This window comes from Rissa tridactyla, chromosome 16, assembly GCF_028500815.1.
Source record: "Rissa tridactyla isolate bRisTri1 chromosome 16, bRisTri1.patW.cur.20221130, whole genome shotgun sequence".
Taxonomy (NCBI): Eukaryota; Metazoa; Chordata; class Aves; order Charadriiformes; family Laridae; genus Rissa; species Rissa tridactyla.
Window position 1 is genome coordinate 5,753,020 of NC_071481.1, and position 22,291 is coordinate 5,775,310.

Below are 22,291 nucleotides of genomic sequence, written 5' to 3' on the forward strand. Positions count from 1 at the left end.
CCCCGTCCCGCCGCCGCCCGAGGAGGAGCCCCGCAGCCGCCCGCCCCCGGCCCGCCCCGTCTCCCCGCCGCGGGGCCGGCGGTAGCGGTGCGGGTGTAACGGAGACCCGCAGCATCCCGCCGGTCGGGCCGGGCCGGGCCGGGCCCGCCGCTGCGCCGGAGCCGTGAGTACCGCCGGGACACGGCCTTTCCCCGAGAGGGGGGCGAGAGGGAGGGGTTACCGGGGCTGGAGGCGGGGGGGGGTTGGCAGCAGGAGGACCCCCCCGCGATGAGCTCTCCATCACTCCCCACCGCTGGTGGCGTGTCCTCTCCTCGGAGAGCGAGTTCGCCGGTCGGGGTCCGAGGATGAACCGGTGCCGTTCCTGAGCTCCCTCTCCGTACCACGGCATCTCTCCGGAGCCGGTCTCCTTCCCCGTCCTCTGCCGAGTCCCGGAGCCATTCCTTCGGTAAAGGGAAGAGCTGGAGCTGTAGAGCCTTGCGCGACGCCGGGGCTGCAGAGAGGTTGTGACAGTTGCGGTTTGGCTCGCCCCGGGTGGAAGGGTGATTTGGGATCCTTGTGGCAGGAACTGAAGGGCACAGGGAGAAACGTTGCCTCAGGTTTTCTGGTACCTTGGCGGGGGAAGCGGGAGGCAGCTTTTTTTCCGGCCTCTGCAGTGAGTGTTGGGGCAGAGGGCTCTCCTCCAGCGACAGCACCTCCGTTGGCCAAGGTGGTCCCGGGGAGCCGCAGGCCAGGGGGGGCAGCTGCTTTGGTTCTCCTGGTTGAGCAAATACCTCCCCCTCTGAGCGGTGCCAGCCCTGGGACCATGGCTTCTCTACAGCAAGGACGAAATGCAGCACTCGGGTGGCTGTCCCTGCTCTCTGCCCGTCAGTACATGGCCACCGACCAACCAGGCCTTTGTGCCAAGCTAGAAAACTGCAGAAAGGGTGGCCTGGCTTTAATGGGGTCTCTTTATAAAGGAAGCCTGCTCTCCTTTGACTTCAGAGCCCGCTGCCCGATGAGCGCTATCTTGGGGTGCTCTCCCTTGCTGGAGAGCACAAGGTTAGATCTGGAGTGATTCAGCAACACGTGGATATTCGGGTGCTTTTGATCCTGATGGTCTCCAGGTTGTCACCAGGCTGATGCAAGTAGTTTGTTACCCCCAGGACAGGGCACTGCTGAAATGAGCCTCCGAGAGCTGCTGCCCCTTCTCAGTATGGACAGTCCGAAGGCATGAGCTGCATTTAAGGATGGGAGGAGGGATGGGGCCTCCACAAAAGATTTGGGATGTCTGTGCGCTAGCGTTTCGTACCAGGAGGTGCTGGTTTGTTACAAGTTCACTGTTATATGGCTCACTTTGATGTACAATAGCCTTTTGGTTGCGATCACTGCAGCCAGGTAAGCACCTCTGTGGAATCTCTCCCCTCTGGACCCCAAGTTTCTCTCCTAAACCATGAGCATCTGCTGGAAATACTTCTTTCAGCATGGCAGTGGGTAAGACTCTTGGGCATCTTGGGTCTAAAGATCTGAGTTTCCTTCCTAAGAACTGACTGATTCATGAATCCCAGCAAGTAGCATCTAATTCGGAGTGGACCAGAAGCTGGCAGGCGTAGTAGTCACCTGCTGTCTAGGATCTGAATGGAGTTGCTCCGTAGTATCTTGGGTAGCTAGGATGGTCCCTTAAGCTTTCTGTCAGCCTGGTGAGGGTGGCAGTGGAACCTCTTTGCTCTGCCAGGTCGTCTGGTGGCCATCTGCCCTTGCACTCATCAGCATCAGTCTGGGTCTCTGTAGATGGAGCGGCAGGTGGAAGTCAAGGCAGGCAGGCTCTGAAGACTGGAGATCTGCCAGGGAGGCTGTTCTGGGTTCTGGTCTTGCTTTGCTGCATCTCAAAAGTCAAACAGCCGTGCTGAAATCTCAGTGCTGGCTTCTGTATTTTCTCAGGTGCTGGCGCTTTGCCTTCAAACCCTTAGTCAAGCTGGCCTTGGTAGCAAGCGGTGCTTCACCCTTTCTGCCTGGCCTGCCAGAACTGGCTGCAGACCACACTGCCTCCTCTGAAGGATGTGACTCCGCAGGGACAGGAATTTGAGCTCCTTCAACTGAAATTCCCAGGGTCTGGGATCCGCTGGCCTTGGCAGGGCCCCAGCGTGCCAGCAAACTCAAGGCCATTATGTCACGTGCTCCTCATAGCTCAGTTTCCATGTATGTGGCTTGTGCTGCTGCCTGCAAGATGTGAGGGAATTCTCTTAATTGTTTTCTGGCTTGAAAACAGGCTCCCACCGCTCCACAGTGTGAAGCACTGAGCTTGTGCAGAAAAGAAGATGCTTACAGGATCCAGTATGTCTACATTGCCAACCCGCTCTACAGCTGAGGCTGGTAGGAGGCTTTGTTAGCTGTCCATAAATGTGGTGTGGGCCATGCAGTCTCTGTGAAAGGGATGAGGGTGCAGCTGGTGACCTCCTGGTTTGGAGAGTCACTCACGAGCAGTGCTTCACCGGGCATCGTTCCCTGGCTTATCCGTCTGTGAAAGATCCGCTCGCCCATTCGCAGCCAGCAGACCCGAGTGCATTTTCCTTCTTTCCCAGTCTACTGCTGGAGCCACTAGACCACGCTGCCTCGTGTCATGGAGTCAGCTTTCCCTCTAGAAGCCGAGTGGTAGATCATGCTGGGTCTCACCAGGTTCATCACTCTCATCTGACATCAGAGCATTGCTGAGCGGTAACGGCCCACTGGCCCACTGCCACCTACTTGAGATGCCATCACCTTGCCCAGCGGACAGGTACAGGGCACCTTCGAATATATAATATTCTTCGAATAGCTGCTGGCCAAGGATGTTGCAGAGGGGGAGCTCCTGGGCAAGTCTAGGAGCCAGGAACATTGAGATGCTCTGATACGGGCTGCCTCCAATGACGTGAGCGCTCTCGTCTTGTCTGCTTACCTGTCTGAAAAATGAGTTGGAGACAGAGATGTCTGTCACGAGGGAGGCTAGAGGGAGATCAGGAGTACCACGGTGATGGATAGTGCAGCTGACGCTGTTAACTATCACTCTGCTGCCTGGCGAGGAGACTTGCTTCATGCTGATGAGTAGAGGTTTGGCACTGCTTGTGCCAGAAAATAGCACTGGATGCGACAGTAGCTCCTCTCCCCTGTCCACTGGGGGACACTGAGAAGGGGGAATTAGGACATGACCCACATTTCCAGTCCTTGGCAGAGGCAAAGGGCTCCTTTCGCTTAGAATTCGGTGTGCTTTGTGCTAGAATGTAGGAGCTGCTGTCTAATCCCAGGGCAGCTGGAGACCTGCATGTTTTGCTGAGCATCTCAAGGCAGGAATTAGTTTCCATTTCTTGTTTCTCCCTAACCTGGGAATTCAGCAATCCCAAAACTATTTGGGTCCTGACCCTTACAACCAATTACTTAAAGTGACCCAAATGTTAGCACAGATGCCTCTAAATCCCTCAACCATGGAGTCCTCCTTGGAGCTGCTGCAATCTCCTGCGTGCAAAATACCGAAGGCGAAAGCTGAATTTGAAGATGTCTGCAGGAGGAGTTGGGGAGTGTGAATGAGAGAGGGAGAAGATTGCGTTCCCGCATAGGTGCTGAGCAGGCTGGAGACCCTTTTATCTCTTTCAGGGGTGGGATTGTCCCAGTGCAGGCATTGAGGCTCTTGCCTCGTGCTCCTTCGTCTCTCAGCTAAAGCACTTCGGAGCGTGAGCAGGGGTGACCGAGAGCAACTTTGAGCTGAGTTTCCAAACAAAACTCTCCAGGAGTAATGGGGAGAGAGGCTTTAATTAGAAAAGACCTCCAGCCTTCTGTGTGCACCAGAGCCGATTGATTACAACCCACTGAGTTGCTGAAAGACACTGACTAGGTCAATGTGCTGAATGCCCTTCTTGCCTGAAGCCAGCGCCGTCTCTATGCTGTAGAGCTGGCAACTGTGTGCGGTTTCCCCCCACACCCCGTCCTCCCCACCCCCTTGCCGAGGCTCTACATCCTCTCTGGCAGCTTGTCACTCCTCTGCAGATGTCTAGACAGGAGGATTCGGTGCGTGTCAGTTATGCCTAATTCATTAAAAAAAAAAACCAAAAAACAAAATAAAAACCCAAACCCTACTGAGAGCTGGGGATTCTCAGTCCTGCAGACTCAGCGCTGTCTGTGGTGCCCCGTGCTGCCTTGAGGCCAGCGCCGAACAGATTAATTCCACCCATCGGCAGGAGCAGCGCGCTCCTCGCCCTCCCATCCTTAGCAGGGGGGCTTGGGGAATAGGAGGCAGATGTGTGGGCAGGGGCAGCGCTAAGAGCAGGAGAGACAGAAGTGTTTGGGGTGGAGGTGCCTGCTCCTAACCTCTCCTTGCAGCTCTTGTGTGTTCTTGGCGTGCTCGTGTCCGTCGGGAGCTGGCAGAGGGGTGCATGGTGTCCGAGCCTTCGATCGGGCTGTCAGAAACTGCCAGTTTCCTAATTCTACCGTCTCTCCTGCCACCTCTGAAGGCAGAGCTGGTGCCAGGAATGACAGCTCCCCTTGCCACGTTAAGTCCCATTTCCATCAACATTTGCCGTCCTGACCTCTGTCCGGGTGCAGCTGTAAATCTGCCATCACGGTAGTGATGTCTTGGACCTGCGGTTCAGAGCAGCTGGGTCGCTTGCTGGTCCTCAGCTCTCAGGTCCCTCTGCTTCCTCACAATCGCTGGCTCTTCTGGGCTGAACACAAAATTAACCTTATATTAAAAAGACTGCGAGGTGCTGCACGCTGTCGGTGTCTGAATTCCCTGGACGCGGGTAAAGTGTTACAGAGGCTGAGAAGGGGTTGAACCCCAAAGTGGTGTACTGAGTGGATAGAGTTCTCAGTCTGTATCAATGACGCTAATGGGACAGGTCCTGGTGGGGATAATTGCCTAGATTTAGTGCCTGCTTTGCATCTGAGTCCTGGATATATACAGCCGGATGATTTCCAACCCTCTTTGATTGCGTCTATTGTGGGGAAGGGAGCAGGAAAGGTAGGAGCACATTATATTTTGTAAAGGGCAGCGCCGGGCCCTCTGAAAGAAGCAAGAATTTGGGATAGCCAAGTTTGAGGCATAGGGGCAGGCTGTGTGTATCTGCTGTAGCTTGTGAAAACAGCCCTGGTGTCTTAGACATGCCTACTGCAAGAGGATTTACTGATGCAAAAAATACTGCTAGTCGTCTGGGAGTTTAAAGCTTCTCCTTAGACGTGGGCTTGAGAGTCGTGGACAGGGGTCAACCAAAGGGATTGCTCAGCCAAATTAACGGGGCTTCCACGAGGCATCAAGGAAGATGAAAATTTGCAGGCCTGCGGCGTGCTGAGCTGCATCTCTGGATGCTGGTACGAGCCGTATGAGTGATCTTAGAGCCGCTATTGTTACTGCCGGCTCAGCTGTTTGTGTCCCTTGAAGGAAGAGCCTGCAGGAACACAGGAGCACATCTTCTTCCCAGCCCGGCTCCCAGGAGGAAAGGAGCTCATTGTGTTTGTGTGAGCACCCACAGAGCTGGGCAGGGGCTTGCCTGAGCTTTGGTCTGGTCCTGCCCTGGGCTTTAATGTATATTGCACATTTCAGTTCCCCCATTCTTTGGGGAAATGCTGAACTGCAGGAGGCTTCTTACTGGCAAATGGCCTGTGACTCCTCTCAGAGGGGTTAAAAATAGGAATTCTGATTTCTGGTGTAGGGGAGATGGAGATGCACTTGGAAGCGGTGATTCCTGCCTGCGACTCCGCTGTCAAGTTCCTCCTTCTCTGGGGGTCCATGCTATTGCTCTGCCCCAAGAGGAGTTTTTCTGTGCTGTTGTGGAGGGTGCTGCTTTGACTCCAAAGCTGGGAATGGGGATCTGAAGCTGCTGGGCACAATGGAGCAGCCTCTTCCTGCCTGGGGACAGAGCCAGAGGAGGTCTGTGGACAAAAAAAGGGCTTTGTGCCTGGGACATGGACCCCCAAGGCCAAGGAAGGGGGGAAACCACTGCCCTGAAAGGGACACCGGCAATGTGGTGCCACCTTATTGACCTAGCTTGTCCTCTGCTCCGTTAGTGACACGCTGGGGTGGAGGTGACTGCCGGCGAGGACATGATGTCTCATCCTGAAGCTCTGATGGCAGCGCTTCTGTGGGAGATGCAGTGCTGCACAGAAAACAGGGCTTTGTAGCTGATTTACCAGAAAAGAGGTACTGGGATATCAACACAGGGAAAGGGCACACATGGAAGTGATGGATTTAAGCATGATTGTATGGCTGGCCTTAGGGTAGGGGATGTCCCCACCGTCTGACCAGCTGTACAGGATGTGTCTTTGTGGTCTCCTAGCAAGCCTGGAGGACACAAAACCTCCATGCAGGCTGTCAACAAAAAGCCATTCTCCAGGGCCTTCCTGGGGAAAGGGCAGGCTCTGAACTTCTCCCTGGAGGATACTCCGTTCCCTGTTTATTGCTCAGCGCGCTTCTTTTCACTCTCGGCAAAATATGTTTTTTTGTGCAGAGAGAACAGACCTCCCTTTGGGCAGGGATCATTTGCATTAATTAACAGAGCTGTTATGCATGGCCACGCTCTGTCGCATAGGAGCCAAACAAACGCCGCCTTTTTTTTTTTTTTTTTTTTGTCATAACCTAAGAGTTATTACAAGTCAGCCACCGCATCCATTATAGCTGATGCGTAACACGTGCATTCATGCTGCCGCATGCTCCACAAAAGTGGGCTTGTATTTACTTCCCCCGGCTGGAGCTCTGGACACTGCTTTACTGTCTCTTGTGGTCCGGGCACTGTTCCCCATTAATTATATCTTAGCAGCCCTCATAGCCCTTCGTTTCCTGGGAATGAAGTTTTACAAGGAAATAAGAAATATTTAGTGCTGCCAGCGAGGTGGAGAGTTCAGGCGCAGGGAGCAGCACAAGCAGCAGTGGGGTGTCCTTTCCCTTTTTTCCCCACTGACTATATCCTGACCTGTTAAAGCAAAAGAGCTCTGATGGGGACAGCTGATAGGAGAGCGGAGGGGACACTGAAGGGGCTGTACCCGCTGCAAGCCTTAGCCCAAACCCATGCCAGCACTCCCTGCGCGGCAGGAGGGTGGCCTTTTCCCAAGGTGGCTGGTGGATGGGGAGGGATTGCTGAGGCTGTAGTGCGGCCGTCGCGGAAAACCATCCAGCAGAGTTGGTTCAGGCTGTCTGTGGGTCAGGTCAGCTGGGGGCTGTCCCCTGGGGATGCTCTGAGGAGCCCAGTGGCAGTGCGGTGGCCGGGATGGCGTCTCCCTCTGTCCCTGCTTGGCCACGTCGGAGACTGAGTGACACAGCGGTGGTGTAGCCCGGGGTGCTGGGAGGGAGCTCAGTGCTCAGGGAGGCACCGGTGCTGTTCCAGTCGAGTTCTTCAGAGCTCTGCGATGGCGTGCCTGGGGACAGCAGGCAGCTGTGGGTGGGGAGGGGACTGAGCAATAGCTGGTCTCTACCTCTTGGCCATGGGAATCGCCGCAAGGAAAGATAATGTCACCCTTGTCACTCTGTGCATTTGTACTTGCCCGGAGTTGTGCAATGACTCAGTGGCAGGGCTGGGAAGAGAGCCCAGTGCTTCTGACCCTCCTTGGAAATGCGTTTGATTACGGTGATGCCAACGCACAGGCGACAGCAACCTTCAGTCCCTTGTGCCCTCTGTGTCTCTCCCCTGACCGCTGGAGCAGAGTTGTGTGCTGCCCCCCGTCCGCCAGTCCCATCTTCTCCCTGCTCCTCTGTCCTGTCCTGCATTGTCCCCCGGGTCCTTCCACTGCTGCGCAGCTGGGAGCTTCCACCCCTTGCTACCAGGAGGGGTGAGGTGGGTGCTCTCAATTAGAGATGGGGTGTGATTTAAATACTAATGGGGGGAAGTACGCTCGGCAGTGTATTAAAAAGATAAACCAGCTCGAGCAGATCAGGAAGACCCTTGGGCTTGCAGCTAAGGAGGGAAATAAAGGTGAGAAAGCACCATCCACTTTCTGCCACTAAACCAGGTCTGGGAAAGGAGCTCTTGAGCCCAGGTAGAGATACTAATAACTATTAGCATCTTTAAAAAAAACAGCCCTTTTGTGGGCACCTCTCATCCAGCAGTGTCCCGAGGGTGTCCTAGGGATGCTGCAGCTCTCTAAAAAGTTTGGCTGAGGGCTGTGGGAGGAGAAGGCCAGTTAACTCACGGGCGCTTCTTCCCTGTTGAGGGCACAACAGCGTCCTACACATTGCTGGAAAGCATCAACAGGCGTTGTCTTTGTTGTGTGCCTGTGAGTCTTCCTCGCTGACAGCGAGATGAGGAATCTCATACCACGCAGGATGATGCAAATACAAGAGGGCAATGCAGGCTTCTTTCCTGCTTGGGAAAGATGTTTATTCATCTTTTTTCCTCCCCCAGACTCTAGTACACGATACAATTGCTATTTAAAAACGAATAGATGGCTGCATTCGTGGCTGAGCAGGCACAGCATGGTGGGTTTCTATTTTTAGGCTCGTCATGGCTGGCGACATGTAGGTGTCGTGAGGAGCACGGAGGCTGAGGGGATTCTCTCGCTGCAGGGATGCGGGGGCAGGCGCGCGAGTGCAGCACACGGGCTTTTTTTTATTTTCCTTTCAAGCTGCCTTTTTCTTCTGCTCCCTCCCCCTCCTTCCTCCTGCTGCTCAGTCATTCTCTCTTCACTCCCCCACCGTTCCTTCGGGTGCTGCTGGCAGGGAGACAGTCAAACGCCTTTTGAAACACCACGAGCAGCCTAGCTGCAGAGAGCATGGAAAGAGAAAACATCTTTGCTCAAATAAATGCCTTTATTCTTTGATTAGGCAATTTTTGTTTTCTACAAGCCGATCATGTTTATACTCCTGCTCCCTGCCTGGCTTGTCCCAGACTGGAAGGACTGTCCCACTCCACGCTCCGTGTATGTGCAGACCAAGTTCTGCATCGGGTCCCAGCTGGCTCATCGGCGTCCCTTTTTTTTTTTTTTACTGTCTGTCCCTCCTGTCAGCCTTGTCAAACCAAAACCACCTGAAGTTCAAAGGTACCTCTTGGAAGGACAGCCAGGCTCCCAGCTGGAGCTGCTTCCAGGGAGATGTAGGAGCTCTGCTTTGCCCACCAGGCTCACGCAGAGTCTGCGGTGCCGGTGCCGGAGCAGGACCGTTTGGGGCAGCCTGGAGGCTCTGGTGAGGCTGGACGTGCCTGGGTAGAGGCCACTGGAGGGAGGTGGAGATCAGGATGTTAAGGTGTATGTTTCTTGTTCCCTAACTGACCACCTGGGAATCCCCAGCCTCTCCTGAAATATAAAATGGCAGGAAGAGTCAAAGCCCTGGTCTGCAGGGTTCTCTTCTGGGACTGTAGAGCTCTGTGCTGCCATTGCCTTTGCCCTTTGCCTTATCCTCCCGAATTGTGTGGACACAGGAAAGACAGCAGCTCTCTGAACTGAACTTTTGAAGTCAGGTGCATCCATTATAAATCTCCTAGCATCCTCTGGAAGCTGGAGGGAAACAGCCGCCGCTCAAAGATCTGTGGTTCATACCATCACTCTTGCCTTTTAGGATATGGGATTCACGATTATTTTTTGTTTAGGCTGATCAGAGTTGTCATGCTTGCTGTCTCCAGTGGTCTGTTTAAGCTGTGTTTGATCAATGCAGGACTGGCATGCCCTGGTGGGACTTCTAAGATCAATGCTTCTGCTTCTGTTACGTGGAAATGCACCTTGTTAGGCTGATTTGGAGATGGTGCAACTTCAAGGAAAAACCAGTGTGAGCACGTATGTTGTAGAGCAGTACCCTTCTGAAGGCAGGTGAGGAGGATATCGGTCCAAAGGTGAACACAGCTGGGAAGCAGTGAGTGTCACAGAACAGAGAAGAGTCTTAGCATCGCTTTGCATTACTTGTGATCTTCCAGGGACTGTCTCCTCCCCATTGCTGGTTTATGAGCAGGATGATGTTTCCTTGGCAGGGGCTAGTTAGACAGGAGCTGTTCTGGTGCAGGGTCTCTGAGCAGTGGCAGGCATACATGGGGGCCATGGGAATTGTCTGGGACTAGAGCTGTTCCTGCCTGGATAATGCTTTGGTTTTCTCCCATGGCAGTGCTGGTGAGAAGGGAAATCCCACCATCTACCACCTGCAGCCATGGAAGGAGGCATGCAGCTCCTCAACCGCGATGGCCACAGCATCTCCCACAACTCCAAGCGGCACTACCACGATGCCTTCGTGTGCATGAACCGCATGCGACAGCGTGGGCTGCTCTGCGACATTGTGCTCCATGTGGGCACCAAGGAGATCAAGGCCCACAAGGTGGTGCTGGCGTCCTGCAGCCCGTACTTCCACGCCATGTTCACAAGCAAGTAGTGTCCTCTCTTCCCCACCGCCAGGGTCTCCTTGCTCTTCAAACCGTCTCCTCCCTGCAATCCCCTTCCCTTTCTGTCGTGTTCCCTATTCTCACTGCCCTCTCCTATGGAAATATGGTGCCTGTGTATCACCTCTGTGAGCAAGTGCGATAATGTTCCTCATTTAGCTCCCTTTCATGAAGCCCTGTGCCCGTAATGCCCCGCACAGGTGTCTTGGTGCCCACCCTGCAGACGTGGACCCCATTCCCTAGAGTATATCTCTCCTTCTCCATGCAAAGAGGAGGGCAGGAGGCCTTCCTGGGCTGTGGTGGGTGATGTGGCTTGTTCCATGCGTGGTCAAGTCTTCCTGTGGGGAAACAATCCTGCTGTGGGACTTTGTTCATGTCTAGTATCTGTGTTACCCCAGATGAGATGAGTGAGAGCCGCCAGACCCACGTGACGCTGCATGACATTGACCCCCAAGCCCTGGAGCAGCTGGTGCAGTACGCTTACACGGCTGAGATCGTGGTGGGCGAGGGGAACGTGCAGGTAGGACCTTCCCCCCAAATCTGTCTTCTCCACAAAGCCATTCTGTATGAGACATGCCTCCTGAGGGCTCTTCTCTCCTTCTGCTCAGCACTTCAGCTGTTGTTCTGTGATGGCACCTGCATCTAGTGGTGGTCAGGGAGTTCTGCTCCCCTGCACCCGGAAGCGTGTCTTCTGTGGCTGGGAATGGCTCCTCAAAGCATATGCTATGGCCAGGTCTAGTCCTGGGCATCTGCCATTCTCCTGCCATTTCCTTGCCCTGTGGGGGCTTACGGGTGTCCTTCTCAGCTCTTCTTTAGCTTAGTCCTGTTGGAAACAACAAACGCTTTGTCCTCTCTGCACCTGTGTACCTGCAGGTGCTCAGTAAGCCTGTTCTGTTGTTGACTTGCAGTGAGACAAGGGTGAAAATAGTTTCCTTGCCCTGGAAACTCTCTTTTCCCCCATTCTTTTCCACTGCCAGACACTTCTTCCTGCTGCCAGCCTGCTTCAGCTCAATGGTGTGCGGGATGCTTGCTGCAAGTTCCTCCTCAGCCAGCTCGACCCATCCAACTGCCTGGGGATCCGGGGTTTTGCTGACACGCACTCCTGCAGTGACCTCCTCAAGTCTGCGCACAAGTATGTCCTCCAACACTTCGTGGAGGTGTCCAAGACCGAGGAGTTCATGTTGCTGCCTCTTAAACAGGTGAGGCCCTGACGGGAGTGTGAAGGTCTGAGTGTGGTGAGACTTTTCGTGCCCTGTCCTGGAAGGCACAGCGTGCACGCCAAGAGCCCAAGGCACCTGCAATGTGGGGACAGGGTTTGGCAGGGGAATGTACCCAAATTCTGTGCTTTGGTCCTCTCTGTTCAATGGAGAGACAATCCATGGGAAGAGTGCTGTCAAAGAACGAGCTTAGTCCCATGTGAAATAGGGAGGGGAAGGTAGCACGGAGGATAATTGCTGTCGCTGGTGCTTGCCGCGTGAGCCCCAAGCGTACTGCCCTCTCCCTGGGGACACGGGCCAAGGAGTAAGTCCTGGCTGCCCTGTGATGTTTAGTTCAGAGCTCAGCTAATGTACCCGTGTGGTGCCAGTATGGCCCCTGGCTCATCACTGCCTGCAGGGTGCTGTGCCCTGGCCCGCAGGCATTCCCAGTCCTTGCTCTGCGTCACCCAACCCTGTACAGTCCCTCACCAGGACACAGACACCTCCCTTCACCCATTCTTGGGGCAGTGGGGTGTGTGGCAGCAAGGGGAGGGTACGTATCTCCGCTTGCTCCATCTCCATAGTCCTTGTCAAGTGAAGTGAGCGTGCTGGGAACAGCGAGGGCAGCTGGCTCTCTATCCCATGAAGTATTGAAGGGACGCGTGCAAGCAGAGTCGTCTGCCTGCTCTCACTGATGTGGATTGGAAGTGTCAGGCATTGCAGCAGCTTCAGACACAGAAAGGGGGGAAGGAGCCAAGGAGAGTGATGGAGGGCAGAGCTGTCTCCACACCAGAGCTGCAGGGAGAGGAGAGGCACAGCTGCACCTGCCTGGTTTGGGGACCCTGCTGCCCTTTGGATCTTTCTGCATCCAGTGAGAGAGAGTAACTCTACACCCCTTAACTGCCAGCATCTACAGGAGGCAGTGGCTCTGCCCTTGCCAGTGCTGTTCTGCTGGGCTGGTTATGTGGGGGTGTGAATGTGTCCTTTCCTCCCAAACCGTACCAACCGACACTTGACCTTTCCACCCCGCTCTGCAGGTGCTGGACCTCATTTCTAGTGACAGCCTCAACGTGCCATCGGAGGAGGAGGTGTACCGGGCTGTGCTCAGCTGGGTCAAACATGATGTGGACAGCAGAAGACAGCATGTCCCCAGGGTGAGTCCGCTGGGGAAGGTTCTGCCCGCCAGCTCTGAGTGCCTGGTCTGGGTGGAGACGCAGCTGAAGGAAGCTGCAGGTTGGCCGGACGGCAGGGACAGCAGGTCCCTGCCATGCCGCTTCCAGTCCAGGCATAGATGAGGGTGTTGCTGAGAGAGTTCAGTCTCCCAGAGTGAAGTCCAAACTATCGACATAACTGAGGGGGATGCCCTGTCTGACCCCTGGCAGCTTGGGCACGCCGAGCTCCGAGGGTGTGGGCGGCAGGAGAGGTCAACCCTGCCTGCAGACTCCCTGAGCTTTCACGTGCATCCTCAAACAAAAACCTCAGGCAAATTTGAGCACGGACTTCTTTTAGCTCGTGCTTTTGTCTCTCTGCATCTGCACCTCGGCGCATGGATCTGCGAGCCTCCTGCCTGCCAAAGGTGCGACTGGAGAAGACATGGTTAAACCCTTTCCTGCAGGGCTGCCAGTGCTTGGCACAGCTTGGGCACCCTCTCATGGGTGCAGCCTGGCACTGCAGTAGAGGCTGGCGGTGCCTGTGGCAGCCAAGGCTTCCTGTCATCCCACCGCTCTGGTGCTTCCAGGCAGGTGAAAGCGGTGGGAGGAAGCATCCCTAGGTGTCCTCAGAGGAACCATCCCCAGGTGTCGTCCTGAAGGCTGAGGCAGGATGAGGAAGACTCTGTCTGAGGGTTTCCCCTGGGTTTCCACCAGCCCTGGGGCTTGACCCTAGAGGAGTTCTGTCTCCACCTTTGCTGGTTGTTTGCACTCAAACATCCCTCCTGTGGGCAATGCAGGCAACGTGGGGCATGTTGGGTGGAGAGTGGTGGTCTCTGGGCTCTGCAGCCCTGCAGCGAGGATTGTTACTTGTACCATGAGTGCTGGAAGAGGATGTGGATATGGTCAGGGGTCTGGGTGGGGGTCTGGGGTGGCTGTGGGACATGTCATGGCCACGCTGAGGGCTCCTAGCTCTACAGGGACAGTAAGGTTGAATTGCTGCCCGTTGTCACCGGGTGCCTGTCCTGCCAAGTGAGCAGGATGCCATGTCCAGGTGGAGCCAGCCTTGCCAGGGTCCCGGGGTTTGTAGGGGAGATGTGTGGGCAGCGCTGGGAGGAACCCTTCCCACCCTGCCGATGGGACGCAGCTCCTCTCCCCTCAGCTCATGAAGTGCGTGCGGCTGCCGCTGCTGAGCCGGGACTTCCTCATGAGCAACGTGGACACGGAGCTGCTGGTGCGGCACCACTCGGAGTGCAAGGACCTGCTGATCGAAGCCCTCAAGTACCACCTCATGCCGGAGCAGAGAGGGGTCCTCAGCAACAGCAGGACGAGGCCGCGGCGCTGTGAGGGGGCCAGCACTGTCCTCTTTGCTGTGGGTAAGGCCTCGCCGTGCCCTCACGGATCTGCGCACTCCTTCCCGGGGCCTTGGGGCTGTTGTTTGCTCTGTTTGCCATCCCGTGCGCAGGTGGGGGGAGCCTGTTCGCCATCCATGGGGACTGCGAGGCCTATGACACGCGGACGGACCGGTGGCACATGGTGGCCTCCATGTCGACTCGCAGGGCCAGAGTGGGCGTCGCTGCCATTGGGAACAAGCTGTACGCCGTGGGCGGGTAAGGAGGACGTGGGGCCGTGGTGGGGAGCTGGCAGGGATGCTGTCGGCAGCCTCTGCACAGAGCCGATGGCGAGCACGGCACAGAGCTGCTCTGGGAGCAGAGATGGCCAGCCTCTGGGTGAAGAAATCCGGTGTCTAACTGCAGGAGTAACAACGGAAAACTACTTCCCTGCCCCTGTGGTTGGGAGCAGTGAGTTTGCTAGCTCTCAGCTTAGTGGTGGCCATGTCCTGGACTTGCCCTGTTTCCTCCCACGTCCCTTAGCCCTATGCTGCCGGCCGTTAAGACCCTGCTAACTCCCCAGGCCACCTCTGGCCCTCTGTACGGGGTCCTCTGAGACCCGCTTTCTTTGCAGACCCCCAGGAGATCTCCGCTAAGGGCTCTGCGCTTCCAACAAGTGCTTTGGTGCGCTCTGCCTGGAGGAAGCTGGGCAGGGGGGAGAGGGGAGGGGTGGTGACAGGGACCCAAGGCTCTTGGCCAGCTCCAGAGCTGTAGAACCAGCCCACAGCCCCACCTGCGACACCAGGCTTCCCAGCTCTCACACATTCTCCCTTTTTCTCCCTACAGCTATGATGGGACCTCTGATTTGGCCACAGTGGAATCCTACGATCCTGTCACCAATTCCTGGCAACCTGAGGTCTCCATGGGCACCAGGAGGAGCTGCCTGGGTGTAGCAGCGCTTCACGGGCTTCTCTATGCTGCTGGGGGGTACGACGGGGCCTCATGCCTGAACAGGTAGGGATTGCCTTGCACCAGGCTCCTCCGCTGCTCTTGCATGCACTGTCCTTGGAGCTGGGCGGCTGGGGAGCCCACAAAGCCTACTCCTGATAGATGGACCGGCCCCAGAGTAGACGTCTCGCAATTCAGCTCTGTCATGCAGCGTCTTTGGCCCAGGCAGTGTTTCTTCAGGGGAAGACCCATTTTCTAACCCTCTGCCACAACAGAATGCAGGCTTTGTCAGTTCTTTCCTCCATTTTCCCTGTCTATTCCCAAGCTTCCTTGGGAGCTGCCCCTGAGGGTCTGTGGCAAAGAGTTTTGACCTGGGCTTTGCCAGTGTCACACCTTATGTTCCTGTGTCCCTGCCTGCTGCAGCGCAGAGCGGTACGACCCTCTGACAGGCACCTGGACATCCATCGCTGCCATGAGCACCAGGAGACGCTACGTCCGGGTGGCAACGCTAGGTGGGTGATGGCATGAGGACCTGACTGGCTTCTGTGCAGACTGTCACTTGCGTTTCTGGTGGTTCTTTTCGATGTTCTAGTTCCTGCCCCTTCTTCCTAGATTCCCTAACTGTGAATGGCCCAGCCATTCTTCTGCCATGTCCTGACACACTCCCTGCCTCTGCCCTCTTCCTCGGTCTCCCTAGCAATTGGGTTTCATCACATTCTGGTGGCAACTCCTGAGGGGACCTACAACTCATTCCTCAGCTCCTTTGTGCCCCTTCTACTTTGGAGTAAGAGGGCTGGCTGTGCATGATCCCTAGAAAGGAAGGGCCAACCTTATTACTCCTTCATTATGAAAGCAGGACAATCCCTTTACTGATGATCCAAGCGGTACTGCGGGGTCAAAACTGTAACACCAGGGGTGTTACAATATTAGTTGCAATGCTGTGATGTCTCCTGACTCCGGGGAATGAGTTCTGTCCTTAAGGAGGATGCAGTGTGAAAATTGGCCGTTTTCATTGTTTAGTGCAGTTATGGGGTTAATGCAAGTACCACTCTCCACCCTAGCAGCTGTTGGACCTCCCTGGGGATGCCATGGTAGCACCCACCATCCCAAAAACTGCTGTTCGGTGTCCCCACGGTGCCTCTCCCCTGCCCTGTTCTCTGGTTTCAGCTCCCAGTGCTGACTCAGGGGTTCCCTCCCCTCCATCCCCAGCTCATACTCTGCCCGCCACAGCCTTTATTGGCGTTCCCTCGCTCCAGCCTCCGCTGCTAAAAATAACCCATTGCTCCGGCGGGGAACGCTTGCAGCTCCCATAATGAGGAGGTCAAGAAGCGGCGGGCGAACGAGCTCTTTGGGAAGCTTTGCAGCGTGGCAGAGAAATTGCCCGATGACTGTTTCACACGGCTGCTTGCGGCGCGGGGAGGGGGAGCTGGGGGAGCCCGGCTGCCTGGGGAGCGGGAGGCACGGCGGCTCAGCCGATGCCTACGCGGGCACCCTGGGCTGGGGGAGGCTGCGCTGGGGCTGGGGCCACGCTCTTTACCTAACTCCTGTGCCTGTGTGTGACTGTCTTTGCAGAAGGCAACCTGTATGCCGTTGGGGGATATGACAGCTCATCGCACTTAGCCACAGTAGAAAAGTATGAGCCCCAGGTAAATACAAGAGAGAGCATGCGGGGTAACCCTTTGCCTTCTCCCCTCCTCATGGGTGCCTGCAAGGGCCCTGCGGAAAGCGGAGGGCCACAGGAGCTGCTGGAGAGCTTAGCAGACAGTGAGATCAGCTATGCATGGTCTCTTACAAACCGCTGCCGTAGCTTAAGATGTGACCACTTCCTAGCAAAGTGTTGTAGCAACAGTGGACCAGAAGGTGTGCCCACACGAGCCTGTGCAGCGCAGACCTGCCTTCCTCCTTGGAGACTTAAGCCACCATGCGTGACCACGAGATGGGGTGGGTATCAGCCCTCTCCCCAGCTCTTCTGCAGGGACAGAGTATCCAGGGTGCAATCCAGAGCAAAATGAGCCAAAGCTCATCTGTACAGGCTCCGAGATGTCTCTTTGAGATTTTCAATGACCAGAACACTCCCTGTCCCCGTTGCCATGTAGGCCAGCTCAGGTTCTCTAAGAAGAACAGTTCTTGTTCATGCCCTGAGCTGTTTCCAGCTTCCAGCTGAGGTCCTTGCTGCACACACATCCAGAGCGGTTAGCAGGGGCACATATGTTGGGCTTGGTTTTTCACAGCTCTGTTAAGAGCAGGCTAGATCACTGCAAAAAAAGATCAAAGAGAAGGTCCTGGAGCTTTTTCATGAGCTGTAAAGCCACAGTTGTGACTTGTACAGATTTGAAATAGATACAGCTCAACCCCCATGAGCGGGCTGGGATTCAGCTGTAACGTGACTGGTGGCCTGGCACAGAGATCTCTCTGCTCAGGCCCCTGGGATGGCAGGACTCCTGCCAGCTGTGCTTTGCTGAGCCAGTTGGCAGAGGTCTCTCCCGGGGCCTGCAGCTCTTCCTGCGGGTGAGCCGAAGGGAAAGAACCGGGATCCCCTCCGAAAGTCTTTCTGGGAGAGGACCATTACGTGGGGAGGTTTGTGGTTAGAGCAAGGACTAATATCACAGGGCTGGGTTGGCAGGGGTACGTGGAAAATGAGTCGTACATCTGTCTCACGAACAAGCATTGCCTCTTCCCAGATCAACACCTGGACGCCCATTGCCAACATGCTGAGCCGCCGGAGCAGCGCAGGAGTGGCCGTGCTGGAGGGGATGCTCTACGTGGCTGGCGGCAATGATGGGACCAGCTGCCTTAACTCTGTTGAGCGCTACAACCCCAAAACCAACACATGGGAGAGCGTGGCGCCCATGAACATCCGTAGGTAAGGAGCTCTGCCCTGCTCCCACCCTCCCGAGCTGCAGGGGAGCCTCAGCTGCGGCAGTCAGGAATGGGGACCCCATCTCACAGAGAGCCTTGCCTTGCTTGGCGCTGCGAACGGTAAATTGCAGACCATGTCCCAGGGCTTGGCCGGCTCTCTGCTGCTTCCACAAAGGCAGCCCGCGCTCCCCACTGCGCCGTGAGGGATGGGTACGTGCCTGCCAGGAGGGCAGAGCGGGGACGTTCTGCATTAGACGTTTTCTGCAGAGGGATTTTATTCTCAGCAGCCTGCGTGGCCGTAAAGAACCAGCTGGTACGGCTGGCTGAGGCCACGGAGATGCTGCTGGGCTGCGGGAGGATTTAAGGCTTGGAAGTCCAAGCTCCTAGGGCCTGTTATTTAGAGGTGGCACTCCTCCACTGGGAGGAGGGTATCAGAGCGAAGGGGAATATCTGAGGCGCTATGCTGCACTCTGCCGCTGACTGACTGTTTGAGCCCCAGTAATGCATTTTCACTGGGCACTTGTGGGGCTGAGCACTCCCTTCTGTGGGGTGGCAGAGCCCTGGACAAGCTCCCCTACACCCCACATACGCCGTGTTCGAGCCTCACGCCCTTGTGGTCTCTGCCTGGTCGTTGCAGGAGCACCCACGACCTGGTGGCCATGGATGGGTGGCTGTACGCAGTGGGGGGCAACGATGGGAGCTCCAGCCTGAACTCCATCGAGAAGTACAACCCCCGTACCAACAAGTGGGTAGCAGCCTCCTGCATGTTCACACGCCGGAGCAGCGTGGGGGTGGCTGTGCTGGAACTCCTCAACTTCCCGCCCCCCTCCTCGCCCACCCTGTCGGTGTCTTCGACGAGCCTTTGACAAAGAATCAGGACCTACCTTACCTCAAGGGGACAGGGGCGCCTGGCGGAGCGCTAGGCCAGCATGGCTGGCCCCACGGGGCAGCCGGTCGCTGTAGGAGGGGAGCGAAGGTACCGGCTGCTGCCTCCAGCCTCAGCACTCCTGTGAACCATCCCCGGAGCCATCCCCACTCTTGGTGCGCACATCGGATCAGCACGACCACAGCAGTTAGAAATGTGCTTCCTGGACGAGCACCCACCTTCTAGAGGGCGAGGAGAAGGGGTGCTCTCTGCTCCGTTCAGACCCATCTCACTGCTCACCCAAAGGGCGTATATTTTTCTTTGGGGAGGGGAAACTTTAAACCATTGCTGCTTCTTGGATTCATATGATCCAGCCGGTGCCACACGTACGAGCACAGCCAGCCTTGGAGGCTTCCAGGAGTCCTGTGGGGTGGCAGAGGTGACAGCACTCCTCCCAGGGACACGGCTGAATGTGCAACCGCTCCTCTGAATGTCACTGTAGCCAAACTCTTTACCAAGCCTATTGTGCACTGTTAAAGACTCTGAGGCCACTGTACGGTTCTCAATGGTGTCTAATCGATGCCTTAAAATACACAAACAAAAGAAGCCCAGCTAAGGGACAGGGCCTGGAGGAGGTGAGGTTTGGGGACAAAACTGGATGCAGCATCCTGAACCCTCCAGTGTTTCCATGCTCAGCCGGCCCCACCTCGTGGGCTGAGATCCCAGCTGACGATTGCTCTGGGTGGTCCCCAGCCGGGCAGATGGGTTGGATGACCTTGTTTGCATCCATGGCATTGCTGTCCCAGGTTCAAGCGACGGCGCGGCTGCCTGCTCTCTGCACGTGGTCCTGGTTCGCAGCTTGGCTGGGAACAGATCGGCCCGTTTGCTCTTCCCCTCTCTGCAAAGCAGATTCTGGGTTTACGGAAAGGTATCGGTTCTTAAATAAGAACGATCCAGCCTTGTAAATGAGGAGGATTGCCTGGCATTACTTTTTTGGTTGTTAATTTTTTGCCTTTTTTTGTTTGGATGCTAATATTTTAATTTGTGATGACTTCATATCCCTTTATTTTTTACACCACCCTGGTATTCCCCAGCCCATCTGCTTTTATGGCAGCAGAAGGGAAGCAATTACTTTTCTTATTTGTTGATGAGATGATGACTCTGTCCTGGAAGACGTTCTCTATAGACGTGTGGGTGCGTGTGCATGTGTGAGATACCGTACGTACAGCGGAAACAGCATAGAAGGGACCATTTGCAATTAGCGTCTCCCTGGCAATTAAGCAACCACTTTAATTAACTAAAGGTTGAATAAATTAGTACTGTAAGTCACAGGCCTGTCCTTGACCCACCTGTGCCATGGAGCCTCTTGGGTGGTGTTTTCAATGCGTATGCTGTAGGGTGTGCGTTACGAGCCTTGAACTGTGACGTGTTATCAGGTGTTCTCTCCATTGCAGAGGAGTGACTCAACCACTGGTACCTCAATCGTGTTCAAATGTAGCATTGGAAATACGGTCGGACTTGTTTGTTTTGAACTAATTCCTTTATCCCTTTTTACCCGGCTCCTTCTCATTCTTCGTTTACAGAGTTCGGATTTCACTTGTGATGGTATTTGTTGGCGTAAATTTTCAAGTGGCTGGAGATTTCTTCTTTTTTCCTTTGGGGTGAAAGGAGAGTTTGAGATGAGATAGGGACTCCCCAACTTCACACAATTTTTACATCGATCTGATTTCTCCTGGGCAGGTGCCTGCATGTTTTACAAGCCCCCTTACAGTGCCTAACGTTGGACACCCAAAACTACCAGCAGCTTCTGAAAAATCTGGGCTGCTTCTCCCCCCAACTTCTTCCCAAGGACAGTCTGGGCTTCTCAGGCTGAGGAGGCCTTTTTGGCTTTTAGAACAGACTCAAAATCTACTTTTCATTCCCCTCTCGCTTGCCAAGCCTGTCGCAGCTCGGCAGCTCTCCCGTTCCTCCGTATTGCAGAGGACCCTGCACATGTCCAGGCTGTGCTCCTGCGGGTTGTCTCTTGGTCGGTGTGGCAGTAGGGCTGCCCTAAGTAGGTCACATCAACCTGCTTTGTTTGAAGGAATGATGAAATCGGTGAAGTCCGCTCTGTTGCCGCTCTGTGTGAGCGAGGTCTCAATCCTTTTCTTCCCATTCCTATAAGCAACATCAGGATTTTAGTCTTCTGCTGGACTTGTATCCACCAGCGCATTCCAGGTGCCCCTGGCTCCAGTGTCCTTTTTTGAAGGAGGATCTCCTAAAAGCCTCGTGGCCCTGTCAGAAGTGAAAGGTGCGGGTGCTGAGGCAGAAACGGGGCTGGTTTCTAACAAGGAATGAGTCGTTATAGCCGTGGCTCAGCATCTGGTCCAGCTGTGGCTGCTGTAGCGTGAAGGGGGGCTGCTGCCTTAGCAGGGGCAGCAGGCAAAACCAGAGGGGAAGCGAGGAGCGTAGCAGGCTGAGGAGCATTTTTTGTGCCATGTGCCCTTGGCCCCGGTTGTAATCTTTAGCAATTTACACTACAGGTGGCGTGCAATGCTGTCCTGCCTCTTGAGGATCAGGGAAACAGGCGGTGTGACTCCTGTCACCCACCGGTTGGGTCCCGAGCAATATCACCACTGAACCTGTTCCGCAGAAACCTGGGGAGGAGGGAGCCTTTAGTGTCTCTGATGTACTAACTATGCAGGTGCTCACTGCTTTCCCGTGAAAGAGAAAGAAAGAAGGAAAGGGCAAAATGGTTCCCCAGCAGCTTGCGGGGGTCCGGAGCACCCCGACCCGCACTGTGTGGACACGAGGTGTCAGCCTCTGCCCTGGGAGGTCCCAGGGTGGGATTGCTTCTGGTGCTGCACGTCCCTCGCTGAGCCGGAGGCCTGGGAGGGGACGTGTGTCTGTGTCTGTCTGTCTGTGCGTAGTACCCTGCCTGTGAGGGGAGGAGAATTGTCAACTGTGCGTGGCTTCTCTGCCAGTTTTAGTTAGTTGGCGTCTCACCCAAAATGTTATTTGTGCGATTTTCCCCTGTGAGCTTGTCCCAGCGGAGGAGCATCCCTGCGCGGGCGGCTCCGGGCTGCGTGTGTTGATGTGTTTCGCCCAGGGACCCCGGTGTCGGTCTGCAGTGAGACGGCAAAGCCAGGCAGGAGCCCTTGCCCCGACGTGGGGGGAGAGGTTCGCTTGGCCTTACTGGTAGGCAGACCCGGTCTACTCCATGTCAAACCGTCGTCACTTTGATTTCTCTGTAAGTTATCTGACTTATTTATGTGGAACTCTGTTTCTCTGAATTTTTTGCACTACATGGGATGGGGAGGGGATACAAGCAATAGAAGCCAACATGTACAATAAAGACATTTTCTTGAATACCTGATCCTGCCTCTTGCATCCTTCCTTTTCACTTCTCTGGCCCCGCTCCTGCGCAGGCAGGGAGCTGCTCTCTGCATTGCCCTGTGCAGGGGAGGGGAAGGAGCCCCAGGCAGAGGATGCTGCACATTGGAGCCTGAACAGCCACCGGTGACATCTCATCTGCCGGGGTTTAGCCACTCTGGGCTTCAAGGCATTTGCGCAGAGCAGGGACAGGAACCCGTCTGGAGGCCACTTCGGACTGGCCCTGCCGTTGTGGACATCAGCAGAGGAGCCAAAGCCAGCTTTGAAGGAACGGCCGCACCGCAGG

At 55.5% G+C, this 22,291-nt stretch overlaps 1 protein-coding gene across 6 annotated transcripts; it reads left to right on the plus strand.

Annotated features, from left to right (window-relative positions):
- The first annotated feature begins 33 nt into the window (after positions 1 to 33).
- On the plus strand, positions 34 to 21,828 carry KLHL17 (kelch like family member 17). Of its 6 annotated transcripts, none has more exons than XM_054222532.1 (13): positions 34 to 163; positions 1,918 to 2,752; positions 10,019 to 10,271; positions 10,685 to 10,806; positions 11,264 to 11,485; positions 12,520 to 12,636; positions 13,793 to 14,006; positions 14,096 to 14,240; positions 14,808 to 14,975; positions 15,333 to 15,421; positions 16,482 to 16,555; positions 17,591 to 17,772; positions 18,406 to 21,828. In XM_054222532.1, the coding sequence occupies exons 3-13, from the start codon at positions 10,061 to 10,063 to the stop codon at positions 18,632 to 18,634; spliced, it is 1,773 nt and encodes a 590-aa protein (XP_054078507.1). In that variant the 5' UTR covers positions 34 to 163; positions 1,918 to 2,752; positions 10,019 to 10,060; the 3' UTR covers positions 18,635 to 21,828. The 6 variants fall into 6 exon arrangements, with proteins under 6 accessions (XP_054078507.1, XP_054078506.1, XP_054078508.1 ...); XM_054222533.1 differs by having other exon boundaries at positions 56 to 163; positions 2,246 to 2,752; XM_054222531.1 differs by lacking the exon at positions 1,918 to 2,752 and having other exon boundaries at positions 54 to 163.
- The last annotated feature ends 463 nt before the right edge of the window (positions 21,829 to 22,291 follow it).

What these genes read in the sequence shown, in the direction of transcription:
- KLHL17 (XM_054222532.1), top strand. Translation starts at nt 10,061, where the DNA reads ATGGAAGGAGGCATGCAGCTCCTCAACCGCGATGGCCACAGCATCTCC. An exon ending in TGTTGCTGCCTCTTAAACAG is followed by an intron (nt 11,486 to 12,519) that starts GTGAGGCCCTGA and finishes CCCGCTCTGCAG; the next exon opens with GTGCTGGACCTCATTTCTAG. An exon ending in GCGCCCATGAACATCCGTAG is followed by an intron (nt 17,773 to 18,405) that starts GTAAGGAGCTCT and finishes TGGTCGTTGCAG; the next exon opens with GAGCACCCACGACCTGGTGG.